Source organism: Platalea leucorodia, assembly GCF_965183815.1.
Source record: "Platalea leucorodia genome assembly, chromosome: 23".
Lineage (NCBI taxonomy): Eukaryota > Metazoa > Chordata > Aves > Pelecaniformes > Threskiornithidae > Platalea > Platalea leucorodia.
In genome coordinates this window covers 2,302,885-2,322,411 of record NC_138845.1, presented here as the reverse complement: position 1 = coordinate 2,322,411, position 19,527 = coordinate 2,302,885, and the positions used below count along the sequence as shown (strand labels likewise).

Below are 19,527 nucleotides of genomic sequence, written 5' to 3'. Positions count from 1 at the left end.
TGGTTTGGAGAGCAGCGCACGGAGGCGAGCAGGAAGGAACCTCCTCAACCAGTTTTGCTGCTGGAGGGTGTTGGGGAAGTTCAGCTCTTCCACACATCTCCTCATCTCTTCCCAGCCATGGTCCCTCAAGGGCTGGCATGGGCTGACCTCAACTCATCCACCAGGGAGCATGGTTGTGTTGTCTGCAAGCATCGCATTCCTCGTCTTTCCAGGAAAATAATGAAGAGCCCAACAGCGCGTGTTGGTGCTGCACTGAGGGTCCAGCGCAGGCACCGGCTGGTTTCTGGCTTCTCCTCACACGGTGACCCGGTTTCTCAGGAAGCCTCATCACAAGCCTGGCCCAAAGCCCAAATGATTTATTCCAGCCGCTTCTCCGCCTCCTCGCCAGTGCACTGCGACAGACCCAGGGATGGCCCAGCGCTGGCTGGTCCCCTGTGGTCCATGTCCCTCTGGCTCGGCCAGGCGTTTGCCTGACGTGGTGCTGGGAAGACTCCTCAGCCAGAGGCTCCTGGAGCTTCTGTAAACAGCCCCGGGCTCCCCTGGGCTGCCGGCCACGGCGGCTGCCAGACGGCCACGCTCCCGATGCTTTCATCACCAGAAGCAGCAGGTCCAGGACAGGGTCTCCCCACCAAGGAAGGGATCACTCCCTGCGCATCCCCCCCTCGGCAGGGGATAACTGACCTCCGGACACCACCTGAGCCAAGGGGAGGCAATCTCTAACCTCCACCAGCTGCCTGCAATTCATCCTGCCGACACAGCAGCATTGCAACAGCCTTAATTTCCCGGGTGCGTTAGCTGGCACAGGAGAGCAGCGTTTGGTGTAATAAGGACCAGGTTTGGCTTCTTTCTCACCCCTCAGTCATTTCCTACCCTCCGCCCTGGGCTGCTGACCCTGCTGACCTGTCCTTCCTGAGAGCAGCCTTGTTTTTCCTGACATCTTTGTGTCACCCCGTGCTGAGACTGCTCTTTGAGTCCATCAGCTGGCTCTTGCACAAGCTAGCCTTTCCCTAACTCCAGGCTGTGCCCCAAGCCCTGCTGGGGATGAGGAGCTCACATCAGTGGGGCTGGATGTTGGATGGATGGCTGTGGCCATCGTGCGTCCCTCTTGCTCCTCTGAGATGCCCAGGAAGAGCAGGAGCCACAGCGCCTGGAGATGGAGCAATGCCCGCGGTGCTCCGTGAGGGAGCTGGATGGAGGAGGATGGAGGTGGAGCCCATCTCTTCTTGCAGAAGGTTGCTTTCCCAGCCTCACCATGGAGGATGACACCTTTTGCCTTGGGCTTAACTGGGAGCGCCAGCTCCACCAGCAAAGATGCAGGAACAGCATGTTTGTCCCTGTTTCTCAGCCACACCTTCCAGAAGCTGGTGGCCGGGTCTGAGCACTCCCCACCTCCCGTCCTCGCACACCCCCATGGTCCAGCACATCTTGTTCCCACCTCTACCTTCCAGCAGGACCTGCAGGCACCAAAGCCCTCCGAGCTCCTGGGGACAACCTGCCTCTCCTCGCCCAGTCCCATGGTTTGCAGGTCCAGGGACAAGAGCAGGTAGGTGTGTGCCGGGCCACGGTCCAGAGTCAGCCACTGGTGACAGGAGGACAGCGTCGCTGGCTGTCACCGAACCCTGTGACCCCGTTCGGGGCGCTCACCCACGAGGGGTGTTGCAGGAGGGCGGTGAGTCAAGCGCCCCGGGGCTGGCTCCGTGTCACTCTTGCGTTAGAGCCGAGGTGACGGGACTTGCCCACGTGCTGAGCCCGCGGCACCCAGCGCTGGCCCTGGCCTCGGGGACGCAGGAGGCAAAGCCGGGAGTCCGGGCAGCCACGCTTGCTCCTGTGCCCAATGCCCTTAGCTCTCGCCCCTTGCATTACACCCTCGTCCAGCCCCTGGCTTTACCCATCATCTCGCTCGAGGAGGCAGGCTTCCAGCCTCTGATTTTTGCACAGTCCAATGTTTTCTACGAGCAGGGCTGCTCTACACCAAGCTCCATCCCCTCCTGCCATCCTCCTCTCTGCATCCTCCTGGACTCATTGCCCTTTTCCAGAATATTTCTCCAGGTTTTCCCTCACCCTCGGGACATCATGGGGCTTCTGCGGCTCCATGGGAATTGCTGGTGGGGCTGAACCTTCACGCTTGGGCTCCTAGGGAAAGCGCAGCTTGTGGGGGATAGAGGCTTGTGGGTTGTGGAGGTGCACAGACGGCGGTGAGCTCCCCAACGGGGTGCTCTTCACAGCCTGCACCAGGGAAACCAGACAAGGGTCAGCTTTTCCACTCCAGCCAAGCCAGCTGACCGGGCCAGCACCCCGCCTGCAGCCGAGGGAGGGCGAGCCCCAAGACACATCCATCGCCCCGGCCAGCCAACCTGCGGACTGAAGGTAATCTGCAGGCCCAGAAACATCTGGAAAACGTTCAAGTCTGGTTTAACCCTTCCTTCCCCACACATGAGCTCTTTCATTTCGAGGCTCCTTTGGTCCTTCAGGGCAAACATCCTGGGAAAGGTGACTGCGGGGGGTCTGGGCTGCCCAGTTTGGGTCCAGATGCCAAGGAATCGCCATTGCCTCTCTGTTTTGCCCTGGTTTGCCTGGACACGCACGCCGCTGGGACCATGCATGGGGCTGGAATTAGAAACCTGGGAGATGGCAGGTGTCAAAACCAGGTCCCCACCGAGCACGGCTCCCCGCTGCCTTGCAGAGAAGCACAGAGCCAAGCTTTGCACTGGGGGGGACGCGGGGGTCCTGGGATGGATGTGGTGCTGGGAGCTGCAAGGAACACGCATGCTGTCTCGTAGCTGGCTGCATCGCTTGAAACATTATTTAGGTGTGATGGGGACTTTTATTTTAAGCAACCCATTCATCTGCATGGCGAGACTGAAAAGAGCAATGAATGCAGCAGAGCTCTCGTCCCTTGTAGCCCAGCCGTACTTGGGGCAAGGCTGGGGGGGCTTCGGCTTGCGGCTCCGTGCTGTGGCTCCGTGGTGTCCCGGCTGGGGCACAGACCTGCCAGGGGCTGCGAGCCTCCCCCGTGCCGGTACCCTGCAAACGTGGGAGCTTTTAGGGGCTGCGATCTCCCCTGAACCCCGTAGCTTCGTCCAGGCCTGCTCAGAGTGCTGGGAAGGTCATTGCTAAAGCTGCTCCGTGCACATACAGAGATGCTCTGGGGGGAGGGATGGGGGTCCCCACCCCTGGGGTCCGTCAGCTCTGCCTCCTTCAAAGACATCTCCCCCAAACCCCTGCTCGCGGCCATGGGCTGGGAACGGCCAGAGCAGATCAGCATCTCCATCGCGAGGCCACCACAGCTTCCTTCCATGACGGATACTGTCCTGACTCCGCGCCATGGCTGCACGTGGCTGTTCCTGCCCCCATCCCTGTGGGGAAACTGAGGCACAGAGAAGGCTGTGAATAGCCCAAGGTTTGGCAGCATGGCCTTGTTGAAGCCCCAGCAGTCCTGGGGAGGATAAAGATGCTTTCCCTGTGGCTGCTGGAGTCGTGCAGCTCCCAGAGGGGAAGAGGGGATGCAGCCAGCACCTCCCCTGGGACACGCAGGACAGAGGGAAGGGCAGGTCCCCTCTGGAGCTGCCCCCAGGATCTGTGGGGCAGCACGAGCCAGACCTTGAGCTCAGCCTGGGTGTCTGCACGCCGACGGAGACAGATGTGGTGTTCCCTGCTCACGGGGGTGCTCTGGCTTGAGTCCGTCCAGGAGGAGGGAGCATCTTCAGCCCAGCACCCCCAGGGTGGGCAGCATCGGGGGGCAGCCAGGGCTCCTTCCTCCCCCCTGGCTGGAGCAGGGAGCGAATCCAGGCTGCTGCACGGCGAAGAAAGGGGATTGCAGCCTTGCATACAAAAATACCTCTATTGCTCGCTCCGCTGTCCATGGCCCTCGCCTGCCCGCAGCCCACACGGGCTCCTGGCTGCCTCGCAGTGCCGGACCTGGCGCCCGCAGCCGGCGGCACGGGCGAGCAGAGGCTGCTCTTGGCCGGCTCCAGCGCAGCCCCGTGCCCGGTTCTACTGGGAGCAGAGCCAGGGGGCTGCCCCCGCCGCCGGCAGACAGGCTGCCGCATCCCTGCTCCGGGCCCCCTCCGGCCCTCCATCCCGTCAGGACTCCAGGTCGTGGGAGAGCCGCAGCAGCTCCTTCTGGCTGTCGATGGCTTTCAGGTGCTGCAGGTACGCCCAGGTGGAGACGGGGCTCCGCACGCTCAGGGACTGCTCCGAGCCTGCCGGGGAGAGCTGAGGTCAGGGCTGGGCTCCTGCCTCCGGCTGGGCTCACTGATCCCCCTCCATCACCTCCGGCTCAGCTTGCCAACCCTCTCCATCACTGCTGGCTCACCTCATGGATCCCCCTTCACTGCCTCTCGCCTGCCTTACTGATCTGCTTCCACTGCTGCTGGCTGGGCTCATGGATCCCCCTCTATCGCCCCTTGCTCAGCACATTGAAATCCCCTCTTCATCCCCTCTCCCTCGGCTCACGGATCCCCTCCATCCCCTCTCCCTCGGCTCACGGATCCCCTCCATCCCCTCTCCCTCGGCTCACGGATCCCCTCCATCCCCTCTCCCTCGGCTCACAGATCCCCTCCATCCCCTCTCCCTCGGCTCACGGATCCCCTCCATCCCCTCTCCCTCGGCTCACGGATCCCCTCCATCCCCTCTCCCTCGGCTCACGGATCCCCTCCATCACCTCCAGGAAACCCCTGGAGCTGAAGGAGCAGAAGCAAGTGGGGACAGACTTGCTCCACGGGGCAAGGCGATACCCCAGCCCGCTGCCTGACAGCTGGAGTGCTTCAGCCCGGCTGGAAGCACTCCGTGACTCCCTTCAGCACGAGGAGGTGCTGACTGGTGCCTCCAGCCAGCAGCGTGCGACCCACGGGCTTGGACCGTGCAGGAGAGGGAGCTCAGCCTCCATCCTGGGGTACTCCGAGGCATCAACGGCTTGCGGAGCAGCTTGCACCCACCATCACCAGGCTGATGCCCTCGGGACGTCCCCACGGGACCCCCCCGCAAGGACGGTAGGTGCAAGCTCCCCCGGGCTGGGCTTGTCCGGCCCCGCGTAGCCCCGAGGGGTGGGGGTCTCCCAGCGCAGGGGTGGGGGGCGGATGGGTGAGCCCCAGACATACATGTGGAGATCCTGACAGCCTTGGGGTCCTCTGGCCGGTGCGGGGAGCGATTTCGCAGCGGGGAGAGCGGAGCTGGGCGTGAACAGAGAGCAGGAGCTCAGCCCCATCCCCAAAGGAGCGCTGGTGCCCGGCCCCGTCCTTGCCCCCACCCGGGAGCACTCACCATGCGCGTGGCCCCGGCAGCGCTGCAGGACGCGCACCGTCTTTGCCATCATGTGCTGTGGGCAATGCACAAAGGTCACTTGCTGTCACCTGGCCCCACTTTGCTCCCCGGCTGGTAAAACACAGTCCCCGCCAGCTTCAGCGGCGGCTGCGGCTGCCCCGGACGGCCAGGGGTCCTGGCTGCTGGGGGGGGCTGCGCTAACGCCGCAGAGATGCTCTGGGTCTGCATCCCAGGGGACGGGGGGACAGCAGGTCCCCCCAAGGTGGGGGTCCACGGGGAGCCAACCCGCCCCACTCACCATCTTCTCAAAGTTGATGAGGTTCTCGGCCAGCGTGCGATTGCCCTCATGGATGAACGTCATGTCTGCAGGGGGGGATTTGGGGATCAGATTCCTGGTCCCTGGGGAGGGCTGGACGTGTCCAAAGGGGTCCCTGCCACCCCGCTCCAACCCATTCCCACCTGCACCCCCAGCAAAGGCCCCGCAGCTCCCAAGCCGGGGCACCCACCTTTGAGGAGGAGGGGCACGAAGGGGATGATGGGGGGGCTCAGCTTGGCGACGGCCAGGCGATAGACCCTGTGGTTCCACGACGGGTCCTGGGGACGGAGCGGGACCTCAGCGCAGGGCAGGCAGGGGACACAGCCCTGGCTGCTGCCTGCCCCGGGTGCAGGGGAGAAAGTGAGGGCAGCACCTCCATCGCACCCCTGTGACCTTGCAGCTTTTGGGAAGCAGGGGCAAACCCTGCCGGGAAGGGGGATACGGGGCGGGAAGGGGCTGCGCTCACCAGCATCCGCTCCAGCGCCGAGTGCAGCTTCCGGATCTTGTGGGGCAGCCTCTGCGCAGAGACGGGGTCACCGGCGCCGGCACCCCGGCTCTCCCACCCCCAGAGACCCCCCAGCTCCCCCGGCACCTCCTGCTCTCCACCCGCCCCATTGCACCTCTGCGGGCTCTGCAACACCGCCTGCTCCGGGTGCTCGTGAGCAATAGGCGCGCAGCCCGTTGCCATGCTGGTACGGGGGATTTTGGCCCCCAGCTGGGTCTAACCGGACCCAGGGGCAGACCCTGGCCCCCTTCCCAGTGGGAAACGCGCTCCCTGCCCTTAGCAGCTCCCTTGCCCAGAGCTTATGGGGGCAGGGTCTGCCTGGACCCCAGCACCCGGGCCACCCCTGCCCAAGCCAGGGGACCCAGATCCATCACTGCAGACCTCGGGGGGACCTCGCAGGGCTGGCAGCAGCTCAAAGATGGTTACCTCCCAGGTCTTGGCCAGGCGGCTGACGGCCGTGTTGCTCACACCAAACATCACCGCGAAGAAGGAATTCAGGTTCTTCTGCTCCTTGAGGCTGCAGGCGAGGACAGAGTCAGGCGAGGAGGCCACCACCGGCTCCATCCTCGCAGGACCGGGACGCGGGCGGCGAGGCACTCACTGTGCGGCCAGCTTGATGAACTTGCGGAGGAGCTGGGCTCGCCTGCCCACCTCGGGGCAGAGGCACAGCTCCGTGGCCACCCAGTACTGCAGCTCGTTGAAGCGCCGCATGACCCGTTCCAGGTTGGCCGTGGTCACGTCGTGAAACTTCTGCGGCCCGATGATGTAGTGGATCATTTCCACCTGCAAAGCCCAACGCGGTGTCTGAGGGGTGTCCCGAAAGCCACCCCAGAAGCATCTCTCGCCCCGGTCCGGGTGCTGGCCTTACCTGGTGGATGCTCTTGAAGAGGTTCCAGTCGTAGTCGGTGAGGTGGCTGGCCAGGTCTTTGGAGCTGATGAGGTCCAGGGTCTCTGAGGAGCCGACGTGGGGGCCCAGCTGCTCAGGGTGGGGGGTCTGTGCACAGGAGAGAAGACACCCGACCCCTCCTGCCGTTAGCTGCCACAGCAGGGAAGGTGACACCAGCCCCTTCCCCGGAACGGACACCCCCAGCCCTGAGCTGCTACGGAGGCACCAACAGCCCCAAATCCCGCTTGGGGGGCCAGCCCGGTGCTGCCCATCCCCGAGACCCCCCCTGCCCTGCGCTCACCAGGCCGCCCAGCTCCTCCACGCTCACAGCGAAGAGCCTCTCGTTGAGCCCCAGCGCCGTGAACACCCCCACGGCGTCCAGCTGCAGCCCCACTTTATCTGCGGGAGAGAGGACGGTCGGTGCTGGGACGGAGACGGGGCCAGATCCTGGCTGGGCATGGGGCAATTGCCACCATGGCACGGTGGCATCCCCGGGAGAGCCCGCTCACCTCCGGCCGAATTCACCTTCACCAGGATGTGCTCCCCGTCCCGGCCGAGCCGGGGGGCGAGGGACCGCAGGACGTCCCGCACCGAGGCGTTGACGGGCAGCACCGTGATCAGGCACGAGTGGTCCGGTCTGTAGATCTCGTAGGGCACTACGGGGGGGCGAAAGGGCTTTAGCGTCCCAGCCGCCAGGGAGGGGACAGTCCCCACCGTGCATGGCCGTACCTTTGTCCTGGGCTCTTAAGGCACAGCTGCTGTTCAAAATCGCCTCCTCCTGGCTTGAGAGCCAGTTCACCGAGCTCCGAGCCTGCGGCCAAGGTGGGAGAGAGTGGGGAGGATGTCTCCCCACTGGTCACCCCTCCTGCTGGGGGTCCCCAGAGGGCAGGGGTCACCCAGCTCTCCACCCTCCCCAGCCCTGGCACCCCCCAGGGCCACCCTTACCTTGGGCTGGGGAGAAACACTGCCGTCGCCATTCTCCAGCCTGCAGAGAGAGGAGGAAGGTGGTGGTAGAGCCCCACAGCCCACGCCTTGTGCTGGAGACAGCACCGCGTCCTGCAGCCCCCAGGATCCAGGCCACCACCGAGCCCCCCGCGCATCCCTGCCCCACAGGGCACCGGGGAGTCTCGGCGGCGTTTGCCACCCTCCCCACGCTGGGGACAAAGTGGCCTGAGAGCTGCTGGCATCCCCCCAGTCTTGGCAATCATGGCTTTGCTGGCCGAAAGCTCAGCCCCATGAAAAGTGCAATCCCCTCGTGTGCAGGATCTGGGGACACGGGCATCAGCAGTGGCACGGGAGGACAGAGCCAGGCTCTGTTTCGGATGGGGACACCCCTCCTTCCCCGGGGGACTCACGCTCGGGGCCGCCGGCGGTCCTGCGCTTGCTCCTGGACCAGCCCGCCCAGGCGGGGGTCCCGGCTCGCCAGGTCCGCGAGGTTCTGTGGGAGGAAGGTGCCCGGTGGTCAGCGCGGGGTGTCCGTGGCCAGACGCCCCTGGGGACATCCCCACCCCGCTCCCGGTACCTGCAGCAGAGCCGTGGTGCTGCGGTCGCCCTGCAGCAGCCGCCCGTAGAGCAGCACCCACTGGCTCACCAGCCGCAGGATCTTCCGGCGCTTGTGCAGGGAGTAGGTGGCCTTCTCCTGCTCCGAGCCCTCCAGCGGCTCCGCGCGGAAACTGGGACCAGTCAAGGGCACCAGCACGGGCGATGCGGGGCTGGGGAGCGGGCAGGGACCCCTGTACGTGTGCACCCAGGACAGGATGGGAAACGGGGACGTGCCCTGTGCCCGAGAGCCTGGGGGATTCGGGGCTCCCTTGGCCAACCCCTGAGGTCCCACCGGGGTGACAGGGACCAAGCTGAGCGTGCTGGTCCCTGGCAGGGGGGTGGGATGGAGACTGGTCCCCCCCAGCTCCCGCCGCAGAAGGATATTGGTGCAGCAGGGCTCTGCAGAGCTGCGAGGTCGGCATGAACACGGTGTAAGTCAGCAGGAAATCCCCCAGCAGCGTATCTGGAAGAGACCAGGCCACCATCATTCACCCTGCACGGTGTCCAGTGGGTTGGGGACACCGTGATCACAGCCAGGCGGTGCAGCTGGCCGGGAAAGGGTCCCCCACGCCCCGCCTGGGGTTGGCCTGTGCGCTACCCCCAGGGTGACCGTGCTCATTGTGGGTCACTTTTTGCTCCTAAACACCAGGGAAAGGGCTGGCAAGGTTGCAGGCTTTGGGGGATGAAAGAAAATGAGTTGCAGTACAAGTGCAGTGCTTGGCAGAGTTAACTCCAAGGCAGCCGCTGGTGACGCCAGCTCGGCAGCTCGGATTTTTTACCCGCTGGGGACATCTCCTGGTTCCCAGCTCGCCCAGCTTTGCTCCTCTCGGAAGGCAGAGGGAGGTAGAGGGATGTGGGACAGCAGGGAGGGGATGCTCCCAGCCCTGGAGCTGCCTCCCTCTCCTGGCCTCCATGGGGGTTTTTAGGGTGAGAGGAACAGCTTTTGGGGTTGAACACTGGGAAGAAGGTGGCACCCATGTCCCCAGCCCCCTGCCCATCTCAGGGTGGCTCTGGGATGGGGTCCCCAGACCAAGGGGGTGACCCCCACCTACCCACGGGGTCGTAGAGCGTGGCGTCGAGCCTCATGAACTCCAGCAGATGCTCGAGGATCTTCTCCGGCGTCCCGGCCATCACCAAGTACCTGGTGGGCAGCGCACCGGGCACATCAGGGGAGGACGCGGCACCCCAGCTGTGGCCAGGGCCACCACGCCGGGCCACTGGACCACTCGACACAGCTGGTCAGCATGGCCTGGCATCCCTGTTCCCCCCTTGGGGACTCGGTCCCCCTTGAAAACTCCCCCGAGAGAAGCCAGAGAGCGGCAGAGGAGGCAGAGGGACAGGCAGCATCAGCTGGCAGCGCTGCCGGCATGGCTGCAAGGGGGGGCAAGGACAGTTTGCTGTCACCTGCTGCTCCGCGCCGCGGCTGGCTGGTTGCTGCCACCCTGCAGGTTCTTCTGCAGGACGAGCACCACCTTCCCGTGCTCCTTCAGGCGCATGGTGTTGGCCTCCACGTCCTAGGGAGAGAAACCAGCCGTCAGCCCAGCTCAGCTCCGTCAGGCAATGCCTGCTTGCACCCCAAAACCCCGTATTGGCGTGCAGAGAAGTGTCCTCCCCTGCAAACACCGTGGAGGGTGCACGGTGCGTCCCGGCTCGACGCAGGACCCCGCGAGCCCCCTGCCCACCTTGAGGATGCGGTTGAAGTCCTGCTTGTCCACGCGGAGGAAGTGGCAGTTGTCCTCCCGCAGGATGATGGTGGCCGCGCGGGGCGCGTCGTTCACCAGCGCCAGCTGCCCAAAGTCGTCCCCCTCGTGCAGGGTGGCCACCAAGCCCTGGGTGGGGGGCACGGAGGGTGAGGGACGGGGTGGGAGCCCTCGTCCCTGCTGGGGGCCAGTGATGTGGGGCGTCTGGAGAGACCTGCTGCCACGGGGTCACACCTACCTTGCCGTGGGTGACCACGTTCACCGAGCCCTTCCAGATGATGTACCACGACGTGCCTTTATCTCCTTGGCTGAACACTGCAGGGGAAACGGCGGCATCCAGCAGTCGAAGAGGGGGACCCCTGAGCATCCCTCCTCCACCGCCCCATCCCGAGCCCCCAGCCCAAGCCAACGCAGCGACTGCTCTGGTCCCCTCCGTCCCTCGTCCACGAAGACACAGCAGGAGCATCCACATCGATGACAATGGCTCCAGCCGTCGTCCCTGGGCTGGGGACCCTTTCCTGGGGGACCGGCCAGCCCTGCACGGCTCCTGGGGCACACGATACTCACGCACGGTGCCTGCTCTCTGGTGCGACTCGAACATCAGCACGGATGCCAGCTCCCGCTTCACCTGAGGCAAGAGGCACCTGCCATCAGGGTCACCCCGGCCCGGAGCTGAGCAAGGAGGGGACACACACGGGCGGGTGGGACGGGGTGGGAAGGGGGCCCAGGGATGCTCAGAGACAGCCAGGAGAGGATGCCCAGATGGGAAGCAATGGGATGCAGGAGGATTTGGGGACGAGGAGCAGTTTGGGGGGGACACACATGCCGCGGGGGAAGCAGGACACAGCCGCACTCACCGAGTTGGAGAGATGAGCCACGGCTTTGATGTGCAGGAGCTCCTCAAATATGAGCTCCAGCTCATCCTCTGTGCGCTGGGCAGGCCTGGGAGGGGAGAGGGGTTGAGCGGCCGTCCGTGCCCCCTCTCCCCGCCACGTCCCGGGGCACAGACACCCTTCTCCGGGCACAGACACCCTTCTCCAGGAGCAACCCCCTGGCTAGGCAGCCTCCTTCTCTCCCCGCTCTGACAGCCGTGGAAGAGATGCTGGGGTCGCCCCATCCACAGCAGCCCCTTTGGCGCTCCAGACCCCAACAGAGCAGGGTCAAAATGAGCCCCATGTCCCCCCCGGCCCCTGGGAGCACCCGGCCACTCACGGCTTGCGCAGGGCCATGGTGAGCAGCGCGTCGGGACCCAGCTGGGCCAGGAAGGCCAGCGCCTCCAGCAGCTCCTCCACATCCCGGAGCCCGGCGCTGGGCTCAGGGCTCAGCTCCAGCTCGGCAAAGCGGTAAAACTGGGTGTCCTTGTCCTGGAAATGCCACTCCTGCTTCACTGCGGGGGGAGAGCGTGCGTGAGCTCGGCCATGCACCCATGGGAGACCCACGGGGTGCCACGTGCACCCATGGGAGATCCCAGCAGCCCCCAGTGCACCCAGTCTCGCCTCGCGAGACCCCGCTGCCGTGCAGGGGGCTGCCACCGCCCGCCCTCACCGTGCGTCAGGACGCCTCCGTCCACCAGCACCTGGCAGATGCCAACGGCTTGGCTCCGCGTCTGGACGGCGAGCCCGGCGCTCAGCAGCCAGTCCACCAGCTCCTTCCCGGAGCAGCACTGCCTGCAAGGGGAGAGGGCCTGAGAACCGGCCCCGAAACGGGGCTGCGGTGCCCGGCACCCCAGGTGAGCCCTTGCCTGGGATGGGCAGCAGAAGTCGTGCCCTCCTCGGAGGGCTGCCGGGGTCCTCGGCAGCCCGCGGTGCCCCCCGGCACGGCGGGGGTGCCGGCTGTCCCACCTGTGGTGCCGCAGGTGATGCTTGTGGTCCCGGATGAGGCCAGGACGGGTGCTGGTGAGGTGGATGAAGAGGAGCTTCCCGGCTCGCCAGATCTTCTCCGAGGATGCCTGGGTGTGGAAGGGGATTTGAGGGCTTGCAGGGGAAGGCCTAAGGGCGGCAGGGGGCTTGCAGGAGGGCAGTGACGCATGGACCCTGACCGCGCTGACACCTCGCACGGTCAACCGTGCCCCCAGCGCCCTGCCCAAGGTGCGATACACCTGCACGCCCACCCCAGCACCCCGGGATCTCCATCACCTGCCCCCAGGAACAGATGAGCCCAAGGGAGCGAGCATCCCAGAGCTGAGCCGAGGACCCCACCACATGGGGGGGTCTGGCCCCCCACCCCTCACAGCCTTCCGCACGTTTCTCCATCTCCCACCTCCCCAGACTCATGTCCTTGGGGGTTTTCCCAGCCCACCCACCTGGGTAAGGCTGTGTCCATAATCCAGGGTGGATTCGGTGTCCAAGAGTGGGGTCTGGAAAACCAAAAAGAAGGGAGTTGGTGGCCGTGGGGGCTCTGCCGTGCCCCCCCTCACCCCGCGCACCCCAGGGGGGCTCCTGCCTCATCCGCTCTGCGCCAGGCGAGGAGGCAAGCATCCCTGTGTGCTCACCAGCACCCAAGCATCCCTGTGTGCTCACCAGCACCCATCTCCTAACCCCCAGGCAAAGCCTTCGCTCTGCCCCATCCCACTGAAGAGAGACGTGTGTACTGGGGACCTAACCCCCAGGACCCCCCGCCGTTATGTTTAACTTCAGAAAGGGAAGTGCATTCAAATGAGGGAGCTGGGAGATAAAAGAAGGAAGTTAAAAGTAAAATCCTTGCAAACAGGGATCAAAGACATCACATTGGAGACATGGAGCTTGCCACTGGAGGAGCAGGACTTCAGGAAGACCTGGGGAAGCTGGCACGGCCCCAGGGGAGGGAGAGGTGTCCAAACCTGGGGGTTTTCCTCCAGCTTTGAAGCTGGCTCCGAACAAAGAGGACGGAAAAGACCTCAAACTCCGTTGGGTTACGGGAACGGCCCAAAAAAGCCTTGGAGAGCTGGAGGATCAGCTTGCAGAAGCCACCAAGGACTGGACTCATGGCCAGCCTGTCCCACGGCAGACGAGGGGGAGCAAGAGGAGGCGAGGGTAGCAGAGAGCCATGAGGGACGCGTGCCCGAACCCTTCCCTGCAGGCAACGTGTCGGGGGACGGGTCTCAAATCACAGCACGGCCAGAAAAACCTGTGCAATAAATCCTGAAAAAGCAGCTGTAACAAACCACCGGGACGCGAGGTCCCCGGTGCCCAGAGGAGCACGGCAGTGAAAGAGCCGAATGCTAAGGGTGATGCGTAACCTCGCGCTTCCCTTGGGGCCAAGGAGCCGGCGAATATGAAGCTGTTTTTCCAAAGGATTTTAAGGGAGATCCTGGAAACGATGGACCAGCGAGGCAGAAAATCACCAAGCACGCGCTGGGTATGGAGAAACAGCGCAGTGGGTAAAATTCAACACAGGCATCCCTAAAATAAGGCATATTAGAAGAAAACAAGCCCAATTTTCCCTTGCTCGTGGTCAGAGGATCTGAGCTCAAGCAGGAGCCCATGGGGGTGACCGAAAATGTGAATTCAGGCCCTGACAGCTATAAACAAGTGCAAACAGTGGGATGGGTGTCAGTGGGGAGAGAGCAAAATAGGAAACCTCACTGATGCACAGCACAGCCTGTTCACCCGCAATTCAGTGCTCCCTGAGCCCGAAGGAGAAAAACGCGCCCTTCGGGGTGGAAAACCCCGGTCACCCACCGGGCTTTTTGCTCTATTTAACTTAAATCCACACATGCTGAGTTGATCCAATGCTGTTTTCTAAACTGGTTCCTTTTTAATGTCTATGCCATTTACTGATCCTAAAATAGCTCGGGGATCCTAAAATGGCTCGGGGAGTCCCTCCTGAGCGATCTGTCCTCACACCGTCGGGAATAGCGGGGGACCGTCTCCGGTCGGAGCCGTGGCCCCACAGCGGGTCCCTGCTCTCCGGGATGGGACGGGCCAGCTGCCGACCGCCACGGCACAACCCGGGCTTGGGTTCAGCTCCGCCGGGAGCGATGCCAATCCTGCCGGGCCACGCTTGAGTCCTCGCCTTCTCCATGCCCACTCATCCCTCTGGATATCCCCCATCAGCAGGTGCTTTTTTAATCCTCGTGCTTATTTTTCTCCCAGTTTTTTCCCCTCGGGGAGGGGATGCTCCAGGTAAAAGCAGAGCAACGAAGGGATGAGCCGTTGCCCGCCCCAGCTGCAGCCCTAATCCCGGTGCGAAGGCGGCCGCGCTCCCATCCAGGTGCTGCCCAGAGGGATGAGGGCTCCGGCATGGCCACGGCCCTGAATAACCAACCTTTCATCCCGGCTGCGTGTGCTGCACGAACCACGGGCTGGGGGAGGCCGAGAGAGCACCCGTCAGACCTGTTCCCCACGTGCTGCCCCGGCCGAGGGAGTTAATGCACTTTGAGCATTAACCCCGAGACAGGGTGAGGGCCATCCTTCCTTGGGGTGTCTTCACCTCCAGGGACGGTTTTATGGTCCTCCCTGTTTATTTCTGGCTGGTAAGGGGTCTGCAGCACTCCAGCCTGGTGGTGGAGGTGATGGGCCCTCGAAACACGGTGTCATCTGGGCCAGATCCTCCTCGGAGCTGCTGGCTCCGGGCTGGTTGGGAAGGTCTGAGCAATGCCGGCAAGAGGGATGGCCGGATGAAAGCCTCAATTAAGGAAGCCAAGGGCAGGAATAATTAGCTGCAGAAGCCTTCTTTGCAAATGAATTCAAGGACAAAACCGCCTACCAGGAGCTGAGGGGAAACCAAAGAGCCCCGGCAGCGCCTGGCCCAGGCAGCAGGGTGATGGAGGCGGACACCCACCGACGGGTGCTCTGCCCTGTGCTGCCTGCTTGCCTGTCCCAAACCCTGCCTGCTCACACCCTGCCTGGCTCAGGCTGCTCCCTTATTTCCTCCAGCCCTTTCCATACCCCCAGGGCTTCCCCATCCTCCTCCGGACAGCTGGGACACTCGAGCCACCAACCTGTCCCCAGCAGTTTGCAACTGGCTTAAGGAGAGATTCGGGGAGTGGATGGAAAACAAGCAGCTCCGTGAAGGCAGCAGGTCCCTGGGGACGCTCCCGACCTGGCCACGCTGCCGCTGAGGCCGGGACATCGTGACTTACTCACTCTGCAAACTTTCCTGAGCCTCGTGACCGCCCCGCGGAGCAGGAAACGCGCCGGCAATTGCAGAGCAAATGTTTGCAAACAGGAGCCAGGCTGCGGCCGGAGCGTGGAGCTACCTCCCGTGGGACGCGGAGGTTGATGGCACCCCCTTGGGTGCAAGTGAAAGCTGCTCCGGTCCCCAAAAAGCCTTTGCCGTCACCCCGTAAGTGAGGTCTGTCCTTGAGGCAGGGAGCCAGGACGTGCCACGGTCCTGCTCCAAGCTGCGCGCACAAGGACACCAAAGGAGACAGAAAAACCCTGCCCAAGGATGAGCGCTCAGGGCGATTTCTCCCTCCTGGGGTTTTCTCATTGCCAGACCAGCTCTGAGCCACAGGCAAAACCTCATGGCTGGCCCCCAAACCCCTTCCCGAAGCATCCTTGCTCCCCAGCTCCCGGGTCTGGACCCGCAGGATGCCCTCCCCCCCCCCACCCCCTGCCTAATTGTGGCAGCGTGGCGGCCGCCGTCTCCAAACAGCTTCCTAAGGAGTTGCCTCTTTCCATCTTCCTGCTTACGGGACACGCGGGCGCTGAGATCCTGCCTGTCTCCAGAAATCCGGCAGCGGCGGGCGGCCGGCCAAGGCCGGCAACGACCGTTCCGCGCTCGCGCGCCGCTTTTGTTTGGGATCCCGAGGAAAACAACAGGAGTTATTTCAGGCTTTACGGCTCCGGAGAAAGTCCTCGCCCATCCGCAGCCTCAAAAGGCACGGCAGCCAGCCAGGGGCTTGCCGTCCCCCCCGGGGAGCCTCCGCGGGGAGGGGGGCTCAGGGGACCCGCTCTGTCCCCTCCGTCCTCTCCAGGGATGTGGCGAGAGCTGGCGCGATGGCACTCGTACTCTGGGAAGGGTGAAGGATGGAGCTGCTTGGGGCCGCTGCGACGTCCTGCTGATGCCGGGGAATGGGAGCCTGGGCTGGAGCCTCGTGGCAAGGAGCAGAGCTGGAAGGGATTTGCCGGCACCGGGATCAGGCAAACAGGTCCCCAGGAGGGATGAGACGGAGCCACCACGCGAGGAGGAGTTTCCAGGAGCCGTAGGCAGGCAGCGATGGGGACAAGGGACAACATTGCTGCTCCAAGGCACAGCCAGACGGTTCCCTGCCGTCCGCCTCTCCTGTACCTGCCCCGAGGAACGGGTGCACCGGGAGCACCCTCCTACCTGCAAGAAGTGGGGAGAACACCCCCTTCGCCTGCAAAGATCAGATCCACGCCCCTCAAACGGCTGGCGGTCGTCCCCAAGCACGGCAGAGCCACTCGGGGAGGGGACGCGCCTGCCACACTGCGCTGCAGATTTTGTCGGCTTTACCCCAGTCCGGCAGTTCGGCACAGTAACGCTCCAGCCTGCCGCTTTCCCAACCTCCCAGGCTTTTGGCCGCTCAAAAAAACGCCCCATAATTAAGTTCCCAAAAGTTCCGAGGAGAAAAATTCAGGAAGAAGGGGAAAAAAAAGAGAGGGAAGTTTTCTTATTTGTGAAGGAGCTTGCACGCTGCATAGAAATGCTGAAAGGGGGGTTGTTCCCTTAAACTAATTCCACTTTTTTCCTTAAAAACGTTTATCTCGGGTCAAGCAGTGTGGGAAGGGGAAGGTCACGAAGCTCAGCTGGGGCAGGTGAACAGGCCCCAGGGTCACCTCCCAGCCTGGAGGTGACAGAGACGAGACCGAGAGCGGGGACCGGGTGCCTTTTGCACCCCGTGGACCCCCAGGAGACCCCCAGCAGCTCCTGGCCCGGGGACAGCACGGACCCCGGGGAGGGAGGACGTGATGTTGAGCATCGGCCTGCTGCCAAGCGACAGGTTTCTCCCATAGAAACGGCCTGAGCTGGCGCGGACGGAACGTTTTGAACCCCGTGTGCCGCAGGGCCGCAGGGAAGGTCTTTCCTGCTCACGCGCTCGGGTTCGGGGTGCGCTGCCTGGCCGCCCTGTGCCGGAGCACAATAGCACCGGGCTGGTTTCATGCCTGGCTGCCAGCTCCGCCTGGAGAAGGGCTTAGGGCAGGCGGCTGCAGAGATACGCTCCCTGCACGCCTCGCTCCCTGCACGCCTCGCTCCCTGCACGCCTCGCTCCCTGCACGCCTCGCCTCGCAGCCAGCAAACACCAAGGGGGAACGGCGCGGGTCACAGCCCGCTGCCGGGCCAGCTGGGAAGGCAGGGAAGGGCTAAGCCTGCCCTGCAAAGCCGTGCTTAGGGAGCGGGGCTGGAAGCGGCGATAAGCCCCCAGGACCCCGCTCGGTGGCTTCACCGAACCCCGTTCCCCGGAACCCCGCGGCTGCCCAAGCGCAGACCCCCGGCGCAAGGAGGGATGCTGAGAGGGGCGGCGGGGAAAACCGGAGGGATGCTGAGAGGGGCGGCGGGGAAAACCGGCGGCGCGGGGGGCTCCTCGGCGGGGGGTCGGGCTCCCCGGGCTCCCGGGGCGGGGGTCCCCCGGCCGGGCCGCCCCCTCCCGCCCAGCCCGCACTCACCCAGCGGATGCCCTGGATGGGGGGCAGGCTGCCCCCCTCGCCCTCCAGCCGGATCTCGTAGCTGGAGCTCCGGAACAAGTGCATCTTCTTGAGGAGCACCGAGAGCCGGTTACCGTCAGCCCCGGGCCCAGCGGGGGGCGGCAGCGGCGGCGGGGGGCACCGAGCGGCACCGGCCCCCGGCTCCAGCCCGGCTCGCCGTGCGCTCTGCCGGCTGCGGGCAAGCGGCGCTCCCGGGCCCCGCCGCGCCTCCCCGGCCGCTCCCGCCGCCCCGGTTCCCCGCACCTTCATGCGGCGGCGGCGGCGCGGCGGGGCGAAGCCATCGCGGCCGCAACCCGGTGCTGCTCCGGCTGCGGCTCCGCGGCGCTGCCGGGCCGGGCCGGGCCGGGAAGGGCCGGGGCGGGACGGGCCGGGACGGGACGGGACGGGGCGGGACGGGACGGGACGGGCCGGGCCGGGACGGGGCGGGACGGGACGGGGCGGGACGGGCCGGGCTCGCTCCGCCGCCGCCGCGCCGGGCTGGGCGCGCCCCGCCCCCGAGCGGGCTGGGACCGGGAGCGGGGCCGGGGCACGGCGCACCCCGCCCGCAGCCCCTCCCCGGGCTCCCGCGGTCCGAGCCCCCCGCGCTCCGGACCGGGACCCCCCGGCCTCCTGGGGGGTTTGGGGGGGATCCCCCCCCGCCCCGTCCTGACCGGCCCTTGGGGGGCCCAGCCCGGATCCCCCCCGCGGGACCCCCCCAGCCTGAGCCCTGCGCGTCCCCCGGGAGCCCAGGCCCTGGGATCGGGATGTCTTTAGGAACCCCCTCACACCCCACCAAGACCCCGGGTATTGGGGTGTCTTTGGGAGCCCCTGTCCTTCCCCTGCGCACCCCACAAAGACTCAGGGGCTCAGGATATCTTTAGGAGCCCCTGCGCACCCCACCAAGACCCTGGGGATCGGGGTGCCTCCAGAAGCCCCTGCCCTTCCCCTGCACACTCCACCAAGACCCTGGGGACTGGGGTGCCTTTAGGAGCCCCTGCCCTTCCCTTGTGCATCCCACCAAGACCCCGGGTATTGGGGTGTCTTTGGGAGCCCCTGTCCTTCCCTTGTGCATCCCACCAAGACCCCGGGTATTGGGGTGTCTTTGGGAGCCCCTGTCCTTCCCCTGCGCACCCCACAAAGACGCAGGGGCTCAGGATGCCTTTAGGAGCCCCTGCGCAGCCCACCAAGACGTGGGGACTGGGGAACGATGGGGACCCCCCCTGCCCTGCCCAGTCCTGCCGGGCCCAGCCTGCTGGGGGGAGAACGGGGGTACAGAGGTGCCGGAAAGGGGGAGGCGATTTGTACCGGGGAGGTGGCCCCGAGCCTCCCACCGGGGAGGAGAGAGGAGCAGACCTGGAGCGTGGCCCGGCGGTCCTGGGAGTGCTTGTGCTGGGGCTTTTGGCTAAAAAGAAAGGGGTTTCTGCCAAAAGGAGCTTCTACTTTTGAAATAAACCCTGGGTTTTTTATTAAGAAAAAAAAAAATTTAAACATATATATTTAAATAAGCCCTAACCAGCAAAGTGCTGAGAAATGTCAGCTAGATACGAGCAGTTTGGATATGCATCCTTGACATGCTCCTGCTCCCTCGTTTGATCAGGCACCCCGGGGACTTTGGGGGCCCCGCCAGGCCCCCCAGGACTGTCACTCCTCAGGGCCACCCCACGCGGGCCTGGGGAGACAGCATCTCCCCGCGTGGCCTTGGGCAAATCCTTGAGCAGCCGTGCGGGACGGGGACAGCGATCCTTCCT

General features: G+C 64.8%; 1 protein-coding gene across 2 annotated transcripts; it reads right to left on the bottom strand.

Moving 5' to 3' along the window:
- Nucleotides 1–2,801: 2,801 nt before the first annotated feature.
- On the bottom strand, nt 2,802–18,132 carry RAPGEF3 (Rap guanine nucleotide exchange factor 3). 2 transcript variants are annotated; one of them, XM_082332585.1, is made up of 27 exons: nt 17,762–18,132; nt 12,514–12,567; nt 12,053–12,159; nt 11,757–11,878; nt 11,424–11,598; nt 11,069–11,153; nt 10,779–10,839; nt 10,450–10,526; nt 10,194–10,340; nt 9,916–10,025; nt 9,564–9,652; nt 8,896–8,974; nt 8,492–8,642; nt 8,325–8,407; nt 7,915–7,954; nt 7,699–7,780; nt 7,479–7,625; nt 7,271–7,368; nt 6,952–7,077; nt 6,685–6,866; nt 6,510–6,600; nt 6,045–6,095; nt 5,769–5,856; nt 5,561–5,625; nt 5,263–5,317; nt 5,100–5,171; nt 2,802–4,202 (listed from the first exon to the last, which is right to left on the bottom strand). In XM_082332585.1, exons 1-27 carry the CDS (start codon nt 18,047–18,049, stop codon nt 4,084–4,086), a joined length of 2,844 nt encoding a protein of 947 aa, XP_082188711.1. In that variant the 5' UTR covers nt 18,050–18,132; the 3' UTR covers nt 2,802–4,083. The 2 variants fall into 2 exon arrangements, with proteins under 2 accessions (XP_082188711.1, XP_082188710.1); XM_082332584.1 differs by lacking the exon at nt 2,802–4,202 and having other exon boundaries at nt 4,626–5,171.
- Between the last annotated feature and the right edge of the window lie 1,395 nt (nt 18,133–19,527).